The sequence below is a fragment of the Chroicocephalus ridibundus genome, chromosome 16 (assembly GCF_963924245.1).
Source record: "Chroicocephalus ridibundus chromosome 16, bChrRid1.1, whole genome shotgun sequence".
In the NCBI taxonomy this organism is placed as follows: Eukaryota; Metazoa; Chordata; class Aves; order Charadriiformes; family Laridae; genus Chroicocephalus; species Chroicocephalus ridibundus.
Window position 1 is genome coordinate 5,167,141 of NC_086299.1, and position 21,305 is coordinate 5,188,445.

The 21,305-nt window shown below is 40.9% G+C and overlaps 1 protein-coding gene across 1 annotated transcript; it reads left to right on the plus strand.

Annotated features, from left to right (window-relative positions):
• The first annotated feature begins 1,859 nt into the window (after positions 1-1,859).
• On the plus strand, positions 1,860-17,813 carry LRRC38 (leucine rich repeat containing 38). The gene is made up of 2 exons (XM_063353547.1): positions 1,860-2,648; positions 15,554-17,813. Exons 1-2 carry the CDS (start codon positions 2,021-2,023, stop codon positions 15,805-15,807), a joined length of 882 nt encoding a protein of 293 aa, XP_063209617.1. The 5' UTR covers positions 1,860-2,020; the 3' UTR covers positions 15,808-17,813.
• Positions 17,814-21,305: the final 3,492 nt, after the last annotated feature.

A 21,305-nucleotide genomic window follows, 5' to 3' on the forward strand; every position in this document is an offset into this window, starting at 1 on the left:
TTGTTGATGCTGATTCATTGAATCCTGACCACAAGTGTTATTTTGCATGGTTTTTTTATTCAGAGGTAGCCTATCAAAATTCCACTTCCTCTGTAATTTAAAGGTAAATATTTTAAATAATCATCTCAGGAATTAATTGGGCTTTGCCCTAGTGATTTATAGAGGCAGCTGTGCCCACTTCTTTCTGGGTGGTGTTTTAAAAGTAATTCGAGACGGGAGAGACAGACACCTGGAGCAGGATGTGTGTTTATGGTAGGGATTTGGAGGCTGGCTCAAGGTGATTTAGCTAAAAGACCTATGAATTAGAAAGAAGGTATATTGCAAAAAGTGAGAGAGGTGTTCAAAGGTATAACCCTTCCTGGCATGTTCACTCCTGACAGCAGTTCAGAGAATTGCTGTGGTTGGAAGGGGCCTCTGGAAATCATCTAGTCTGATCCCCCTGCGCCAGCAGAGTCGGAGCAGGTTGCCCAGTGCTGCGTCCAGTTGGGTTTCAAATATCTCTGCAGATGGAGACTCCACAACCTTTCTGGGCAACTGTTCCAGTGTCTGACCACCCTCACAGTAAAAAAGAACTGTTTTCTTGTGTTCAGATGGTTTTTAGTCTGTGCCCGTAGCCTCTTCTTCTGTCAGTGGGCGCTATTGAGAACAATCTGGCTCTCTCCCATCAGTTCAATGTCTCTACACACTTACAGGAGGAGATGATAATGCTGCTCCAGTATTTAAGTGCAGGTATCTGGGGAGGATAGGCTATCTTAGGAGGAAATGTTTGTACCCAGTCCTGGATGAAAGATACTCCAAATTCAGTTATGAAATATGACCTTAAATCGAGATTACTGGTGTCTCTGACCTAGGAATGAGCTTTCCAAAGGTGTCTGAGTTTGTGCTCTGATCTTCCGGACACGGGCACCCAAGTACAATCTGTCTCGTTAGAAAAATCTTCCCTCATAGCGCATAGGTGTGGCCCAAGCACTACAGTGCTGTTTTTGCCTGCTTACACGGCGTGCATAAGGAGGGAGGGATGGAGTTAAAAGTTAAGCCTGCAGCTGGCAGAGGACTTGCCTTTCTGGGTGTGGATCTGGGGATTCCAGAAAAACACAGATGCCTTGTTGCAAAATCATCTCTGCTGTCCTATGGGAGACAGTCAGATTGATTGTCAAAGATTTCAGCCCCCTGAAAATAAAGAAAATATCTTCATTTTTAACAAGCTGAAGATTTGATCCACTATTTGCATTTTTATGTGGCCCAACAGACATTAGAAAGTAGCTGGTTTGGTCATTAAAACAGGAAGGAAGAAAACCCACACTTTTGAGACCATATTCCTTGTTGCTACAGGAGGTTATACTTCTTGGTTAAAAGATAACGAGTCATATTTAAATACTGTTAACATGCTTGCTCTAAAAGCTGAGAAGCCATCCAGAAGTCAGCGTTCCTTGTCTTTGGGCTCCCCCCCTGCTGCTCTTCTGCTCCCTGTTTTACAAGTGAAAGGGAAAAAAGCCCTTAGCAGTCAACCAGGACACTTCCCTGACCCTCGCCTGCATTTCTGGAGGGTATTGGTCACCTTGATGTAGGCTCCCGGGAAGAAACAAAATAACTGATTTCATCAGGGTTTATTACCTGAAGGGCTTTTTAAGCATGAGCTGTTGCTGTCAGAGTCACAGGATCAGGTGTGATTTCCCGTTTGCTGGAATATACAGCAAATATGCAAACAGGCTCTCGGCTTTTTTTAGCTCACAAAAGGGAGTCCTTTGAAAGATCCTCCGTTTACCCAATCATCGCTTTCCCTTACACTGTACAGCATTATAATATTCTGACAGTGTAAATCCTCACATTTGCCTCCCTCCCTCTTTCCTTCAGTCACTCTCCCTGCCCCCTCCCCAGCCTGCTGCTATCGGATCTGTGATGATATGTGATCTCCTGGATACAACCACACACACACACCAGTACCAGGCACTGCCGCTCAGCTGAGCAAAATGTCTTTCTCTTAGAAGTGGTGCTCATCACAGCTTTCAAATCCTTGACGATGTTGCCATGCTTTCCTTTCTGCCTTCTGCCTTTTTCTGTCTTTGTCTGCCTGCTTTTCTTACCCGTGGGTCATTTTTGCCCTGCTGTCTGTAGCTGTATGGACTACCACACCATAGACTGCCGGGATCAAGGACTCCCAAGTGTTCCTAATCCATTTCCATTGGATGTACGGAAACTTCTAATAGCTGATAACAACATTCAGGCGATACCAGCCGATTTCTTTATATTTTATGGAGATCTAGTCTATTTGGACTTCAGGAATAACTCCCTCACCTCTTTAGAAGAGGGCACTTTTAGCAGTTCTACCAAACTGGTGTATTTAGACTTAAGCTACAATAATTTAACACAGCTTGATGCTGGGATATTCAAATCAGCAGAAAAACTGATAAAATTGAGCCTTGGAAACAATAACCTGGTGGATGTGGATGAGGCTGCTTTTGAGAACCTGGAACAGCTCCAAGTGTTAGAACTGAATGACAATAACTTACAAAGCCTAAATGTGGCAGCCCTAGAAGCGCTTCCCTCCCTGCGGACTATACGCTTAGAGGGCAACCCTTGGGTCTGTGACTGTGACTTTGCCAATCTTTTCAGCTGGATACAGGACAATGCATCTAAGCTCCAGAAAGGTAAAGCTCGGTGCCTTACAGTGCAGTATGTACGTTTCTCTGTCTGTGTGTCTTGGAGGGAAGGAGGGTTCTTGGTCAAATTGTCTGTGTGCTGCCTGCAGTGACCCAAACTGCGTTTTGGTCACACTGTAATTGCATGCTTTCGGCAAATGAGTCCATTAAAATGATGTTGACTTCTTTTTAGCAGCAGGTCCTCCTCCCAGTTAAGAAATAAAATGTAAAAATCAAGCCCTAATAATTTTGATTTATACACTAAACTTGCACAGGCAGTGAAAGAGCCTTTTCAAATTCGTTCAGCCCAGAGCTGGTTCTCTTCCAGACTTCATTTTCTCTCTGGTAAATATATTTTCTGCAATAAGCCCTTTGAGCGGCTAAACATTCTGTGCCAGCTTCTTGGGAGAACTGATTTTTCTCGTTTTACTGATCAGCTATAAAGCTGCTACAGAAGAGTTAAATCCCCATTTTATGCAATTGTGGTTGTCAACCCTTTCCTGGAAGTATTTTGTTGTGATGCCCCATGTTTGAAACTCTCTTCAGTAGCTTGATTTTATCTCTTTTCATTAAAATAACACTGCTTCCAATATTAGAAATAAATTGAAATGGCTCTGGAGCACCCTAAAATGCAGGATATATAATTCTGGTATTTGGGCCAGTAATTTTCAAAAAAGCATGGGTGGGGAGTATTAAGACTGCCATGCGTAGGGAATCCCAAGTCTTATTTCCCACCCGACCCCAAAGCCTCTCTTAATCCAGCTTTAGCAGGAGATCATCTCACAGTTCATGCCTCCAGACAAGCACGAGGGCATAAACCCGTGCCATTGAGCCACCCAGCTGCTCGCAGAGGCAAACTGCGTGGAGCACAAAAACTTTGTAGGGGCTACAGAGGGTATACAAGCAGCGCCCAACATGAAATCACTGGCGTCTGGGCTGTGTCCGAGGGGGGATGTCTCTGCAGAAGATGGTGAGAGCTGAAAGGCTGGTGGAGAAGAGCTCAGAAGAATGGGTTGAGGTCGGGTGACTTTGAATTCAGGCAGAAAGGGAGAAAAAACAGCCTACAGATTTCAGAGTCTGCTCTCTCCTCTCTCAATCATCAGAGTCTATAGTCAGTTGTTCACGTTCTTCCTATGCTCATGACCTTGGGTAGCATTTTTTCAATATACTCATCTAGGTTGCCCTAAATATTCTTAGCTGTGGTACAGCTGTTTTAAGGAAAAAGTCATTTGAGGAAAAAGCACTGGGTCTTCTCCTGTCTGCCTCAGTGAAACTTTCATCTTGATTCTTTCTAAACCAAACCTGGGCCTGTTCTCCCACCTTCCCTGATGCTTTAGCTAAAGTTTGCTCTATTTGAACCAAGTATTTGCCCATCTCTCGTGCTAAACATCTGTTCACTTCTCTGTGCTTTCCATCTCTTTTAAGAATTTCTAGCTCTTTCCCATTTATCCAGACGGAGTCTGTTCAGCTGGAGTCCCAGCCCGTCTCTCTTTCCCCCGTCAGTGTTTTAAAGCATATCTGAACTTTTATGTGGAAATCTCATGTGATTGATCTTTCCCATAGCATTGCTGGTGTTCCCCAGTGCCTTGCAAACTCAGAGATGCTTCCTCACAGGATTTTCTCTCATCCACAGTTGTGTTTCAGCCAAATAGCTAAAAAATGACTAGTTCATCCAGATCTTCCAAACTTTCAGTTAGATTTGATTTGGGAAGACAAGGAGGGAAGGAGCAAATATTCAAATGGTTGGTTTTATCGGAGCTGTCCCCCTGACATGGCCCAAGCAAACGATTTGCATTTGTTCCCAGGAGCAAGTCCCCTGAGATCTTTGCAGCCAGTCATGTCAGCGAGATCTAGCGCATGGATTCAGAAAAGCGTGCCAAGTCAGCGTTTTCATTGCTTGTGAGCTGCTGCCACAAAAAAAACTGGCTGTCTCCTTTAATAAACTACCAAATCATTATTCACGAGGTGAGGGCAAAACTCAACCCGAAAACGAAAAACTGTCTCAGCGACATTTTAAAACCATATGGCCGCCACTGAGTCCCTTTCAAAACAACTTTTAGAAAGTCAGCGTAAAACCAATTCTTAGAATTATGATTTGAATGCATTTTACATCCAGTTTTCAGTTTTTAATGATGTCGCAGCATTATACCCATTAGGAACTAATCACGTTAGCGTTACTTGTGTGGCTATAGTTGTCCAAAGCCCCATTGGCCTGGCCTTTCCTGGGAGGCGTGGGAAGAGCAGCTCGCTGAAAGATGCAGCATTCAGGCTCCTTGGCTTCCCCGTGCCACTGCTGTGAGGCTGCAGGCAGAAGTATTCTTGCAGCAAACACATCAAGATAAGTAGGGCAGCAGGCATTATGTCTGGAAATGCTGCAAAAGAAAAAGATAGGGTTACATTTTCAGGGCCCAAGAAAAGAGTGTAGTTATCTAGGCCGCATTCTTTTCCTTGGTAATTCTGCAGCAGCTCAAGTATTTGCATTACGTGGCCTGTACAAATGGGAAACGGCAGGAAAGAAAAAGGAGTTGTCTGGCATTTTTCTTCTATTGGTTTTCTTGAAGAATAAACTATAATTAGCAGTACAGAACAGTTCCATGACAGATTGAAGTTCCCCAGCCTTTAAATGGCAGACTTTGTAACCTGGCTTTACTCAGAAGTGAAACTGCGGAAGGGTGAATGGCAGTGAACTTGCATCGGTGATCCCCGGTCCTTTCATGAAAAGTACAAAGCACTGCAAAGAAACTAAAAGCTCTGTACACTGTCGTGTGTCTTACGCTGGCTTGGGTTGCTTCGCAATGGGTTAGAGAAGAAAGGATATGCCAAAGCAGAGAAGCAGCATGCTCCTACCAGTCTGGGGATGAACTAGGATCCAGGCTGCAATTTGCAAGTGTCACTGGAGCATCGCAGTCCCTCGAGATTCGGAACTGGTAGCAAGAAACAGGAGGTAAATGGCTGGGAGAAATACATTGACAGATTTAGGTTCTGGCCATTCATTTTGATTCCTCACTTTGAATGACACTTAAAATAGTTTAACACGCCCTGTCTGCATGTCTGAGAGCAGTCACTTAAACTGTTACTAAGCCCAGCCACTGCTCAACCTTTTAATTTTAGCACTGCAGTAAAATGGGATGATGGTCACAGCTGCCCTTGGGGGGGTTTTTTTTGCAAAAGAAATACCAAGTTGATTTAAAAATTGGATTTTTGTCAATGTGAACTGAAATCTCACTAATTGATCCTGAAGCTCTACCTCTGTAATTAAGGCCTCAGGAGAACTTGGTGATCTGAACAAAAGCCATGCTTCAGCTCGTTAGTTTTGCAAAAGCCAGGTCCGTTTTCTTTCTGGCACGCTCCCAGAAACAGCTTGTAAAGTCCGTACTGCTGCTGCCCTGGCTGACTGGAAAGCCTCTTCCCAGCTGAGCTGCCTTTGCACATCTGACTTGTCGCTTCACACAAACAGCTGGGATTTGAATCGTTTTACAGATCCCAGCATTTATTCATCTCCCCTAAACTTCTAAATAAAGGCTTAATTGGCAGTAAGTGAATACTTTCGCATGACAGATTTGCAGACTTATTAAAGAAACTGCACTGAAAGTTTTGCAGTTAAACTCAGCACTTTACCTTCAATCAAACCCAGCATTTTAAAACAGCAAACATATTTTTATACTCGTAAAAAGATATTAAAACCAACATTTTCATCATACTCCAAAACCAAACCACATTTTTTCCCTCTGATTTTGTTATTAATTGATTAAAAACAAACTAGTTTCTATAGTGCAAAGTAGACAAAGGAACTGTGACGATCAGTGGAATGGTGATAAGTGGATAATACGGAGCAGTTGTTCTTTTTCTCAGAGAAGAGGAAGCGTTCACTATGGGCCAATGTGGTTAACTTCTAAAACTTAAAGATTTTCTGTAGAAGGATGTTGATTTTATAGGCATTTATTAAGCCTGAACGGCAGCGTGGTGGCCAATAATTCACATTGAAGGCTTCCCATTAGGAGGAGCATGGAGATTAAGAATATAGAATAATTTTTTGGAAATAGAAAAATTGTTGTAAGGTCTCTGTCCCTTCAAAAAGAGGTGTAGAAACCCTCGTGGGAGGTTTTACTCCATGGAGGATATGCAAATTCTCAGAACAAAAAATATCTTGAAAGAACAAAGGTTTAAATTGGTCCAAAACATATTATTCAAAGAATTCAAGGAAATCATGTATCTGAGGTGTGTGCTATTATGTTCTATCCTCTGCTTGCTTGTATGTGATCCATCTTCTTGAATTTTACAAAAAGCAATTGACAAGACTGAAGTTCTCTGAAGTGGCAGAAGAAATTAAGAAAAATACAAATAAAAGCAAGAGAGGTAGTGAATAAAGGGAAGGATGATCATAGGTTAAATAATTTGGGGGCATAATGTTTCAAAATTTTGAATTCATTGAAGTCTAAGGACTTTGAGATTTGCCTTTGAGATTTCTTGCATTTTCTGCTTCAATGGGAGCTGGAAATCCTACAAAAATACGCTCAGTAATTTCTCGTATTTGGAAGGGCTTTCTTCTGCTTTCAGAGCTTGTTCTGTGTCACATTTTCTCTTGGCTCAAAATGCACTTTTCCTTTCTTGCCTCATCTCTTAACCTACTTTTTTTAGTAATACTGTTTGAAACTCAGGGCTTATCCAGCAGGATGTTGTCGCTGGTGCACCTGAGCTACAGAACCAAGGTTTAGGAACAATTCCATTTCAGTGTTTAAATACAAGTGGCTTTGATGAAATACATTTTTGCTGAAAGGTGCTGTTTCAGATTAGTGCATAGCGCTGCAAAAGACATTTCTTGAACCCCTCTGAGGGTCTCATCTCGATGAAGGGATTGGATTTGGAGAAAATGCAAGTTACAAAAAGAAATCCGAGCAGTCCGCAGCGGCCACACTGAAGTGCTTTGTAGAGATCTCTGTTGCTGATTTTAACTTTCTGTGAACATGCTTTGGGCAGCTGTGCCTGTGACCTTGTTTGCTAATGACTAATGCATTTTTAACATTACTTTTAATTAGAGTTTAAGTATTCCTTGGAGTGTGACTGTAGTGTCTCCTTTCTGTCATCTTGTCCTCGTTTTGCTTTTTACTTTTTCTCTTCTCAGTATCTTTTTGGGAAGTTGTGTAAAGTTTCTGGGATTGCAAGAAATAGTCGGTGTCTGTGCTTTTTGTGCTAGATGCGATGCTGTTTTCTCAACCTTTTGTGTTTAATACATACTCTACTTAAGTTCCCCACTATCCATTGCAATAATGAAAAATTTTGCTGCCCTCTCTTATAGCAGTGTTAGAAAGACTTTTACCAATTTGATGAGGTTTAAACTGAGCATTTTTGAGTAGCCTGTGTACACTGATATTTCCAGAAAGACTTGAAAAATTCATTCAGAATTGGCCAGCAACAGAATTCCAAATAGACTTGTGCTGCCCGTGTGATAAATAAAGGAAGCAGATGTTCTGAATGTTTGAAATTAAGGAAGCACAAGTTTAAGGAAGGATCGGTGCTCAGTGTTAGACTTCCCTGTCACAGTCAGGATTAGCTGGCATGGTGTCAGTGCCCATCCTCCTGAACCCTAACGGTTACGTTCACACCACTAGAAGCAGAACTGGTAAAAGAAGCCTGAAGAAGACAGAACTGGGTCCACTTGCAGAACTGTGTCCTAAACAAAGGTAATAGCAGAACTTTACTGGAAGAAAGTCCGTTAGTGGCAGCAAATCCCATGTCACAGCACAAAGGCTGTAGCTAGGACCATGTTTTCCTCTTCATTTGGTCAAATGTTGCTCCACTGTGGAAAGTTGTGTGCACAAGACTACACATTTTTAAGATACTCAAAGGGGTTTTTAGTGCCACTACTGATGCCGATGCTGTTTAGCTACTTTCAAGACTTCTGTAGCTCGTACCTCCTCAATATGGATGGATAGGTAAATTCTGCTAAACTTGATGTTTCCAGGTATAGACTGTCTAAGCAGAAGCAAAGGAGAGAAGGATGGCAGTTCGAGGAGGCAGGAAAAGAGCAAGAGCAGGTGACAATGAGACTGAAAGCGGACTTCTGGAACAGGAAACTCAGACTGAGTTCAGTACTAAAAGAAAGCTGTTACGTGGTTCAGAAGTGAATCAGTGTAGTGAGAAGAATGGAGTGATTTTTGTAAGCATCTTTAGAAAGACTGTGCCATGAGGTGATTGTCTCTTGCTTCTCAGGCTCTTTCTATAATCCCATTCCAATCTAAGATCTATTACTAAACTTATTCTGTAAATAAAATAATGTCTTACTTCACTAGTCCAGGCCTTTGTAGTAGCCCTGGGCTCACTGAAAACGTTAAACATTGTCTTCAAAACAAAGCGTCATAATTACATGAGAGCACAGGTTTCATTTGACCTTTTACCCTAACTAAAAACCAGTGAAACAACTGAGCATTTTTTAAGTCCTCTTGACTTCTCATTTTTTATCAGTACCTATTTATTCATCTGCTATGATAGAGAAGGCTGCCTTAGCTTCGCGTGCTAATGTAGAACCAGAGGAAGCTTCTGCTAAAAAGGACAGGCTGTTCTGTCCATTACAGCCATCCAGTTCTTCCCCCAGTATCCTGCACATGCTCGCACATCTCTAGTACAGAACATAATATCTGTTTTTTGGGAAAGGAATTAAAAGCCCTAAGACATTTCACATATTCAGCAGCTTTTACTCTGTTCAAGCAGAAACTCCTAACAGAAATTAGATTCCCTAACAAGCACATCAAATCTGTTTCTATATATATACATGTATAAATATATAATTTGATATCCTAGTCATTTTCAGTAAAATGATCTGACTGCCACTGGCTTTTCACTCTGTTTCTTCCATCTTAAGGTTTTTTGGAGTACTTCCATCTTTCGCGGATTTGAAAATGTGATGACAGCATTTGCAGATGTGAACACCTAATGTTAAACTTTATATTTAGGCATGGAGACAAACTGTTGAGTACCCTTTAATGTTGATCTGTGAGACTCTAGGGCACTTGGCCATAAAAAGCTTCGGGCTTCTTTTAAGCCTTACTGTTCTGATAGCTTGAGGCTATTTCCAATGAAATTGCACAGCTCTTCAGAGGCAGTGCCGCTCACTGCTGATTAATACATCTAATACGTTAGTGACAGTGTTTCAGTAGACTAAAGAGAGCTATAGCTGGAGGCAAAATACCAAACAAGAAATAAAATGCCACATTTAAACATTTCAAGTCTGTGTCAACTACCTTCCGCACCATGAGAGAACAGCTAAATTCCACCCAAAAGCGCAAATGTCCATTTTACTTAAAAAAAAAAAATTGAAATAGCATATTATAGTGCTCTTACATTTATTGTATAGATAGTAATGAACATGTGTGCATGAAGCTCACTTAAATGTTTATGGCTTCAGATATTTTTCTGGATATATTTCCTATACATACTGGTGTATGTATCAGTGGGCATTTTCATTATCACATATTATTGGACATTGCTGAATGTTAGGAAACTAGTTCTCTTGATACCTGGTTTTTGTGAACTCTACAAAGACCCAACAGAATTGAGACCTCTTTTTCTTTTTTTTTTTTAAACTCAGCATCCAAAATTATATTTGGGAAATCTCAGGCTGAGGGTTAACAGACAGACCTTAATATTGAAGTAATTACGAATTTCCGAAATTCTCCAACAAAAGAGATAGTTAGCATAGGTTTTAGAAACAAGCAAAGACAGAAATGCACAAGGAGTTCTTCAAAAGAGAGTCAAGTAGACCTGGAGTAAGTGATACCTCTTGCTGCTTGTCTTTAGCTGGAGGAAAATAAAACAAAACTCACAATATGATACTCATCAGTCAACACGTCTAGGGAAAACTCATGTTGGATCCCAGAGCAGGGAATTTCCATGCACTCATCCAGCCAATGTACTGTTTGAAAAATCCTGGTCGAACAGTACCTATGAGAAACATGGTCGAATTATGGCTACAAAGTACCAGCAGAATGGTAGAGAAACGTGGTAGCTGGGGTTTTGTGGCGCTTGGGGGAAGATCAGTACAGTTATAACTTGTGGCATTACAGCATTGTCAGTCTGTTTTCATTAATTTACAAGGAAGTTATGAATTATTTGTATAAAGACTGGTTTCAGGCTGCATCCATTTTCTAAGAGCTTCATTTTTATAGGGGAAATATTTCAGCCTCTGACTCTGCAAGACAAGCAGGCTTGTGCATCATCTTTACAGAAACAAATGCAAAGTGCTTATTAGGATCCAGCTGCAGCTTAATTGCCTATAATTTATTGTCAAGGTTTAAGTGCTAGACTTCAGTGGAGCTATAATCCTCTAATGATAAGGCATCTCAAAGTCATATTGTTCTAAAACCTGTGAGGGAATTTCATCGAAATAAACGCTACCTGGAACCCTCCTGCATCACTTCTTTATAAACACATGTATGGGTTTTTTTCTTTTTAAAAACGTGCCTCTGCTTTTAACATTATGGTTCTACAATTCCAGCATTTTCACACTTCCCATGTTGCTTAGATGATCTGTTCCTCAGGGTGCAGACCCATATTTTCATCTTGCTTTATTTTTTCAGTGTTAAGAGACAAGCCTGTATAGAATAGAGCACCTGTCCCTTGACTGGGACTTCAAAGCATTCCCTTTTCAAGAGCAAATAATACATTACAGCTTGCCACTATAGTACACCTGCTTCTTCAGATACAGTGTGTGACATTGTCCTTGGGACAGCTGGAGTTATTACAGATAATGTGATGGCCCTGACCAAAATAACATAAGCTATGTATTTATAACACGCTCACACTTGTTATTTCATTTACAGATTTGTTTGGTATGAAGAAGCAACTCTTTGAACATGTTGTAGAAGCAATGGGATAAATATAACTACCATCAAAGGTTTTCTTGCTGCAGCCAAGCACTAAATATCAAACTTCTTTGAGATACCCTTTACAAGAAGCTTGGCTGATTTTTTTTTTAAAGAATAAATTGAACAGCTTCTACAGAATTATTTTTATTAATTAAATTTAAAAAAAAAAGTAATACTATTCAAGTGGAAAAAGTGTGAAAGTAGAGCACTAAGCACTAAGGTTAAATGGCACTCTCCTGTCGTCTGGAAGTCTTGTGTGTGGGGACAGGTAATTTGATTGAGCCGGTCTATATGCAACGGAATCACCAAGACGAAAAAGAACGTGCCCGATAATTAATACTGGTCACTTCCTAGAAGCCATCCTTTTGTTCATTGTTCATGCAGAGGATGTACGATGACCTGGGATTACTTTCTGCCCAAAGAACAAAATAGGATCTCTTGCCAGGCGTGAATGTGGTAGGACAGGTGGAGTGCAGAACACCAGTTCTCCATGCACGCTGTATTCTCATGTCGTAAGGACAACCTACTTTTAAATAATGTAAAGAAAGTACCATATTGCTATGGAAGGAAGCAGGTGAAATGTTCATATGTCATCTTAGGCAAACATGCATGTGACCTTCAGATCATGATTTTTCCAGGTAAGCAGTTAGAAGCTCTGGTGCAATAGGCACTGCTTTGGGAGGAGAAATTCCTTGTGCTGACAGAGATATAGCTGCTGGTCTTACTGCTGTTACAAATGAACAATCTGTTCCAAATTCTCTTTGGAGTCAAAAGAAAAGCTTCTGGTAGCTGTATTGGGTTTTGCAATAGCGTCACGACACAGCAAAGAAAAACATTCGCTGAACAGGATGGACTAATAAATGTTCCTCTCGCCCTCAGTTACTGGCATGTGCTTCCACCGAGCTCTGCAGTCCTTCCTGGCTGCTTCCAGCACAATTCTAGCAGACTGCCTTGTGTGCAGATAGGAGAAATCAGTTCATTCCTGTCCTGCTGAAAAGATGGTGCACACGCGGAGTGGCTGAAGCTGTAGCTGGCACCTAGCAAGGCCTCTGTGCTGGCCCCTGGTTTATGGTGCTGTATTTTGCCTATTGGCATCTATTGTTCTCAATGACTAATAATTCAGTAAAAACTTGAGGCTAAGCTAGCACATTGTAGTGTCACAGAATAAAGCAAGTAGAAAATTCCCATGTAATCTATTTGGTTTGAGAACATGACCTAGATTCCAGTACCCTTGGCTACATGGAGAGGAGCTTTTATATTTCTCGTTATTGTACAATCAGAGTGAAAATCATTACAGTACACTGATTCTTGTAACAAAAAATACCCTCTAAGTGACTTGGTATGTTGCAGATTCTTTGCAGTTCGTATTGTGTGTGTTGTGATGCTAGCTGAAAGCATCTGGGAAATAGGAATAGAGCTCACAGTCTACAGGCTCAGTTTTGACCCATGGCAAAACTGCTCTTGGTAATGGTAATGAGTAAGTGGGCTCTTACTTTTCCATCTCTGGGATCCTGGACAGATACGAAAATACTGAGTTATTTCTAGAGCCCAGGGATGCAGTTTGTAGAACTGCTCAGAAGAATAGGGGGAGTTTAGGAGTCTTTTTTGCTCTCTCTAATATATTCTCTTTCTGCTTCCTTATGGAAGCCCAGATCTGATACGCCAGCTCATCAAGGTCACTCCAGCACAGTGGTCATTTTAAAAGCTATCAGGTGAGGACTCTAAAGAATTTCTTTTGCAGTTGGTCAGAAATAGAAAAAGCAGAGTTGTTTATGTACTCTTTCTTTAGACATGCTGCAAGCGTGGCTCAGCTGCTATGAAAACAGCAGTTCTCATGAGGTCTCAACAGCTATTCTAGTGGTTTGTTTTACAGAAACACAGTTGTATAGAAACTTATATTTTCTTGTGCTTGCTACAAGTGAAATGGAATTATGTTTAGGTGCCATATTCATTTGGACCAGGCTTTTCTGCCAGAATACTGCAATGATCTTTTCCTATTAGCAAGAAACTTCCTCTTCAAATGAATTTGTGATATGTTACATTAATTTTCTTGGAGTTTCTACCTAACAGCAGTAACTGCTTTGATTACTGTCAACATCATGTTGATTTATTGAAAACTGTTCGCTTTTTAAAATCTGATTAAAAAGACACAAGTCTTGGAAGTCCAGCTATGGCTTTTTACTCCTCCCATCTTTCTCAGGGTTTTGAATAGAGAAAGATATCCATTTCTGTCCCGTTTTGCTTCTCACTCCCATTAACCCCTAGAATTCCTATTCCCAAGTCTTGATGAAAAGACTTTCAGTAGAAAGGTTTGTACAGAGGGCTCTATCACAAGCTATAGAGTGCAATAGTATGTACTTCCTCTAGCCATCCATGCAGTCACAGGCATGCTCGAGTGCTCTGGTATGTCAGCTTGTATGCGAGACATCATATATATGAATGCTGCAGGTTCCACATTTCCAAAACTCTCAGAGGATGTTTGAAACCCTGTGGCTCCTTTACCTTCCAGGCCAGTGCCATAGACAGGAGGCTTCAAAGAGCTGCAAAGCGAGTTGCCTCACCGTCTGGTGTACATCGCCAGTGCACTCCAGGCTCAGAGAAAAAAACACAGCGTGTATTCAGGTGGCAGTTTGCCTAGAGGAAACTATTCAGCCTTGGGTGTGCTGACTGCTGTCCTGTTCTGCTGGCAGCTTTTATTACGTTGTCAATGAGAGGAGCATGAGAAAGAGGGAAGGCAACAGAACTTTAGGCAAATCCGGCAGATACAGGATGGCTTTTAGGGATCAAAATTTAGTACAATCGTCATTACAAGGTCAAGTAAGTCAGGGTGATAGTTTATCCATAGTAGACTTCGATAAAACTCTCTCTCAAATCAACATAACAGCTGGGCTGGATCCAGATAACTGGTCAGGTTTGCACTACTAACCCTAGGAGCCTGGGTTTAATAGTAAAACTTCATATGTCGTAGCTATTCAGCCACAAGAAAACTGGGATTCACAAAAGCAGAGGAAATCTTACCATCACACAGTCGTTATTTAAAGTGACATAATGGTTATATGGTAGAGTTGTGTGATGGAAACGCCCTGTGCGGTGCAGAGTCAAAAATGGAGAGTCCGTTCCGTGATCATTAGCAAAGAGTGAAAGTGTATCAAGTAAACCATCAGCAGTTCTTATGTCATTAATACACAATTCTTGTATTTGCCCTTTGCATGCATATCCTCAATAGCAAGATAAAATCTATCTTGCCACCAGCCATACAGACTTAATTCACTTCATTATTTGTTCCGTTTTATCCCTGTTAATATACTCTCCTGATTTTCCCCTGTTGTGAATGAAGAGGGAGTTCCTCAAATGCAGTGAACCGTATGCTTTTACTGTCCAGTATCAAACTGTATTCGCACCAGTTTTTAAATTTGGATGGTTTTGCTTTCACTATGGAGAACCCAGCTTCAGGCGTTCTTCAGTAATGCGTGGAGGAATAATATGTGCTAGTCTGCGTGTCCTTATGACAGTCAGAGAGAAAAGGTGAAAGTAGGTCATAGACAAACAAGCATCCATTAAACCTCAGCTGTTGTTTTGGCCAGCAGGAAAAGACAACTGTAGTTTTAGAATTACATGGGAAAAAGTAGTGTAGAAGGCACCAAGGTGTGGAAGGAACTTCAGTGTCCCTGTTACCCTGTTTTGGAGTCAGGATTTGTGTTCATTCATCTGAACACAAATCCTGACTGGGAAGTGCTTCCAGGTCTGCAGATTTAGATGCATCCAGGGTTCAACATTCCCTTTTTTTAATCCTCAAAATCATCGTCCCAGGCTGTACCTGGCCTCCTGGAGGACTGAAGGTAAAATAACTTAATTTCCAGGAGCCACTCAGGGGGGTTATGTGTGGCTTTTGGATAGTGACAGATTTTGTTCCATTTTTTCCTGAATTTTGTACAAATTCATAAAGTTAGAATTAACCCTAAACGTTTTCTTCAGCCATTCAATCTCTGACCAGAGCAACAGAAGGATTCATCAATATTCTGCTGATTTGTTTCCCTTTCCTCTTCTTTGCAGGTCTCCACGAAATCCAGTGTTCTCTGCCTGTAGAAAACAGAAGAATCTTTCTGAATGAATTATCTGAGGTCAGCTTTAGTGAATGCAAATTTAGTTTGTCATTGACGGACCTTTTTATCATCATCTTCTCTGGAGTCGCAGTCTCCATTGCTGCTATTCTGTCAAGCTTCTTCTTAGCAACTCTAGTACACTGCTTCCAAAGATGTGCTCCCAGTAAAGATGACGATGATGATGAAGACGACAGTGAGGACTGAACTTAGTCTTATACTTAAGTTTCCTTGGTTTATAAGTTACTAGATCATCAGCTAAAGTCTAGGAAGAAAACAAGTAGATTAAAAGCTTTAAACATGAATTAAATGAAATCACAATGTGTAAAGATCCGTTCTAATCTCATGACGGTCACAGCTAGGAATCGCAGTTTGCATCTGAGACTGTTAGCTTTGCTTACATATGTAACCTGATGTGATGAGACCGGGTTAATTTCTACGATCCTTATTCAAACACTGCATTTAAATTTGAAGATTGGAGGAAAAAAGGGGAAAGGCATAAAAAAAAAAGTTCCAGTGTTTTAAAAGACTAAGTCACAGCTTCCAGATGTCCTTCTGATGACATGCAGATTCTTGTAAGTGCTTAATAGCGTGTTCTAAATGCACTTCGAAAAGGACTGGCTGGATGGAGGCATTTCAGCTGGAAAATGAGGAATCAATTTAAAATAGTGTCCCCCTTAGATCTAAGTAGTGGGAGATTCTATTAAGCTCATACAACTTTCTAAGTAACAAAATGCAATTAAAATGATTCCTAGAATTGTAGAAAGCCTTACAGGAAGGTTGGCATTTTCTCTCTACAAATGTTCTCTATAAACATTCATCTTCCATTTAGCGACAGCAGTTGCAGGCATCATTCAGCCAAAAGAATATTTTTTTTTCTGTAAGTGAATACGATTCTAGATCTGAATCATCCACTGCAGCTGCCTGGCACCTCTCTGGTCATGGCACAAATACTAAATATAACATTCTTTTGCATTTTTAAACGCAATGAAGTAAAGGATTTCCCTTCCCTGTAATGCTAGGCACAAGTAACTGTTGCAATACGCAGTCCATTTAGTTATTTTAAAACACTAAGGGCTATATTCTGCTCCTGATTATACGAGAGTGACACAACTGAAGTGAACACCCTGATCCAAATTGGCAACTCTCTAAACAAGAGTGGAGTCTGGCCCAACATGTTTCCAACTGTATTATAGATTTATCAAAACTTGAGCTCTTCTATATAACGGCAGATATTTTTGTTAAAATTAAAAGAGACATTTATTACAAGAGACTTTTGGAATAGTGCCGGACAGCTTTTTAGGATAAGTATATTTTTTAAATATTTGTAATGGAAATATTTTTTTAAAGCTCTGTGTATTTAAAGTATTATCTAGAATAGCTGTGAGGGCTTAAAGTAATGAATAACATAGTAGTAAACAATCTAAGGACTGTATGCTATTATAAAAGAATTAGACTGATAAAAAGTAGCATCTATTTAACTCCTGTAAATGCTATTATTTCTTTAAAAACACTCCTTGGTTAAAATATTGCCTTGCTCAGTTAATACGAATGGTCTTTTACGGACAGTTAGTTCCAAACCTCTTGTATCTGTTGTGCTAATTGTTCGGGCAGACAGGAGTGAGTTCCCCGGGGTGTGTTAGGGGGTAACACGGGGCAGTAGGTAGGGGACAGGGACAGGACTCGGGACTTCTGGGTGTTGTCCCCATCTAACGGTGATCAGCAAGACGACCTTCAGCAAATCACTCCCTGTCTGTGCCTCAGTTTTACTGCCTAGAAAATGAAGATCATAACAACTATTTATCCTTTTCAAGTGCTTTGAGATATGCAATGGGGGGCACTATAGTGGGGCTATGTATAATGATTATATTCGTTAGGCTGTAGCAGATGCTCTGCAGTAGGTCTGATCTGATCTCGTATCAGTGTGGCTTCACTGGTACCACTGGAGTTACTCCGTTGGCTCACAGTTTGCAATGGAGTTTGCACCATGCTGAGGTCAAAACTGGGACAAAAGTGTTTATTTCTGTTAGCTCTACAGCTTATTCAATGCGACTTAATGCTACCATTGTTAAGATTATTATTTCTGAAAACACACTGAAACGGAATTAAGTAGGACAGTGAGAGGATGTTTGTATCAATACTGTCTTATTCTATTCTGATTCTTTCAAGAAAAACGAAATGACATGATTTTCACTGTGTAGTGCCATGATTATAAATAACACAAATATATTTATAATTTCAACATGGGCTTTCACGTTTATTTGTATGTGGGTATGAAAAAAAGGAGAAAAACTGTGCCTGATTCTCATCGTTTGAAAGTTGGGTTTTGCAGTATGGTTGGAAATAGGCAACTTGTTGCGCGGTGCAGTGCACGAAGTCCGCTCCCTTTGCAACAAATGCGGATATGTTATCAACAGTTTTATATTTAGAGCTGTGCAAATTGTTGAGTCATGGAACAAGAAACCGGGTCACACTTTTTTGTCTGTAAGTTTTATTATGAACTCAAAACTCGCAACTAGTTAGCAAAATGATTTGTCCTACCAAACCTTTGAGTGAAACATCAGTGAATGTTTCAGCACATGTCTACGCTTCCTTTGGTAACGAATTCATGGGTTTGTTTCATTGTCCTGTAAGGCTGACTAATTTTGCAGAGGTCACATCTCAAACTCAACTCTTTTGACTGGGTTCTGCTCTTACTTGCAGGTTCATCCTACCGTGGTGCCTCAAAATGAAGATCTAGATTTGTTTATAGTTCGTAGCTTTTTGTTCAACCCAACATAAAGCCCTGAAAGCACTAATTATATTTGGAACTTTAGCACCCCTCAGAGCAGCAAGGAACAGACCAAGCTGACTCCCACATAATCCAGTGCAAGCTGAAGAGCAAGGCTTAGTAAAGCTTTATTTATGAAGCTGCCATTCTGGACACTCCATCACATCAAAGTGATTTTGCAAAGTATGTTTTTTTTCTGGATAAGAAACTTTAACAATATTTTCCCCTACTAAGTAATATGTATTTCATAAGTATTGAACTCATCCAGTTAGCAATATTTATTCATTGTAAGCATTGGCAGTTACCTACTATTAATATTGATTTTACGTAATTCTAATTGCTAGTAAATGAGACAGGATTTAGTTCTTACTGGGATTTTTCTTATTTTATGTAATCTTCAGACCAAAACATTCCCATTGGAATCTTGCCAGAATTAGTGGTCAGCATAGCAACCCCCTACAGAACTTTGAAAGCCAATTTCACCATGAATAGAAAGTAGCCTGAAAGCTGCAGTATTATTGCAGTCTTATCTCCAACAAAGGTTAGTAATGTGGAGGTAATCCCACCTCCGGCTTTGTGGGCACGGGAAGTGTTCCCGTGCAAGGATGCTGCTGTGGGTGGGATCCCTTCTCGGACTGCGGTAATTCCCATTAAGATCAGTGACGTTACAGTGGTGCCAAGTATAAGAGCTGAATTTAGCTCCCTGTGCATCGCTAGTTTAAGAAGCACCGCCTGTAAGTGATTATAAATGTGCAGTAGAAAGTTTGTCCTCGTTTACAATTTTCCTTCTAAGATGGCTTTGCTTTAGCGGTGGTATCTCTCACTGCCAGAAACGAGCAGACATTTTACCTGCTTCAAGGGGAAGGGAAGATACTATGCGTGACCCAAATAAAATGTTGCAGGCTCAAAGAGCCGGGAAGCAGCTGTCACGTTGCCTGCAGATATGTCTCCTTGATGAAATGCTGGATCTTGGTATGTGTGAGGATCCAAAAAATGTGCAAGAAAGCAAATCTACATGATGAAACTGAGATAGAGCGTGACTTTTTAGAAGTGTGTGCATTGGTTTAAAAAAATCTCTAATCCACAGAATATTAAAATAAAGATCACCTGAAGCGACTGTCCAAACCTAGCATTTCATCCTCAGTCAGCCAGCGTCATTTTGAGGCAGCCTCAGACCTGCTGTGATTCTTACTCAGATGTGAATATTAATGGCTCATTTTTTAGAGCAGCATAAAAATGCATTGGGAAAGTACCTTGAAGGGATGGTTCTGGAAACTCATAAAAAGGACCATACTGCTTGCCTACCTCAGATGTATAGTAGAGAGTGAACCATTGTATACTGAGAGCTAAAATTTAGCCTGGCAAACTTAGAGGTGACCAAAACTGTTCTCGTCTTTTGGCTGTGGGAAGAACTGTGTGCAATCCCGTATCTATGTGGGTCGGGTGCACACACTTGTGCGGCAGGGAGGAGGTGTGTGTATAACAATACTAGAGCTTGCTGTAACTATCACCCCTGTAGACAGCCTCAGTGGAACAGCTGAAGCCTGATGGGGACGCTGAGCCTGAGACAGTCCTTCATCCCTAGCGGAGGTTCCTCTGTGCTGGCTTTCAAACCCACGGGAGCAACTCTATGCAGGACCTTTTACTGATTCAGCATGTGCTGCCTACCTGCTACGTGAGTAAATTACTTTAGTTTCCAGGGCTGCTAGCTGGCACATTTCTACGTTCAGCTCATGTTCCCCAGATTAAAGGAGCAGGGGTTTTGATGGCTTCCGAATCTGGCCATTCCTCTCAGAAGGATGTTCTCATTTGTGGTGTAACCTGTTTTACTGGCCTCTAGTGGCAACTGAGTGGAGGTAAGTCACACAGTGGCAACTATGGAGGTAAGTCATTGTGATTCATTGAGGTGAAGGTGATGCTGAAATGCTGAATCCTTGCATACTCTTTCCAAAAAAACCCCAGAAATATACATTATGACATTAAATTTCTTGGAGAGTAAGGTCTGCCATGGACTCTGAGTGCCAAGCAGCCTGTAATATACGTGAGCCACCAGAAACATTTAATTTATCTGTTAACATTGGAGCAATACAACCTTGTCATAGAATTGTAGAAAATAGCTACGGAAGAACCTCAACTATATCACCTAATGGTAGGTGATGCTTTGTAATGAAAATACTTGGTTTTCCAATCAGATTCCTACTCTTATCTTGCCATCATCTTCCCCATTGTGTTTTGGTTTCTGTATCTTCGTATCTTGACTGTATCTAGAACAACGGAATCCCAGTTTGGTATTATCTCTGCGTGGTACAGCAATACAAATCACTAACAGCGATAACCAGCCAGCAGACTAGGAAAAACACAAGTTTGTTTATGCTGACCGGCCGTCCATCCATGATTGTAAAGAGGTGGCAGGAAAAAACTATTGGATTTTAAACCGACAGAGAGCGCAACAGAGCCCTTCTGTTGCAAAGCAGAGCGCCTGAATTATGATGTGTCTCTCCAGTTCCCATCAGCTCTCACACCCCACCCAGAGCTCCATGAAGCCATGTGAAATTGTGTAACATTGGGTTAGCAGCACATAATGTGCGTTTTGGGGGCTTGTCAAAAAACATACGAGTAAACACTTCAGAGCAGGCGTCTACATTTAGTTTTGTGGGAAGTGAAAAGTTTGCAGGGAGGAGAGCAGCAAATAAGGAGTGAAACAGCTTGGGCCAGAGTTGTTCAGTAGAGTCAAGTTCGCTTCAAAGCAGCATTGTTTTGACCCCAGAGCTGCTTTTTCAGCAATTTCTGTTAGCAGTGGTGAGTTCTAAAGGTTAGCCAGTTCACACCCAGGTGTGGAGTAGTAGAGTCTAGTTCAAGGAGAAATTTATGTCAGTTAAATTTCTAAAGTTTACTTCTCCCAGCCAAAACACTGTTTGCCTGTTTTAAAGCTTTA

Excerpts from the sequence above, each read along its gene's own strand:
- LRRC38 (XM_063353547.1), top strand. The coding sequence starts at position 2,021 with ATGTTGCCATGCTTTCCTTTCTGCCTTCTGCCTTTTTCTGTCTTTGTC. Across the intron at positions 2,649-15,553 it reads TGCATCTAAGCTCCAGAAAG|GTCTCCACGAAATCCAGTGT; the intron begins GTAAAGCTCGGT and ends TCTTCTTTGCAG.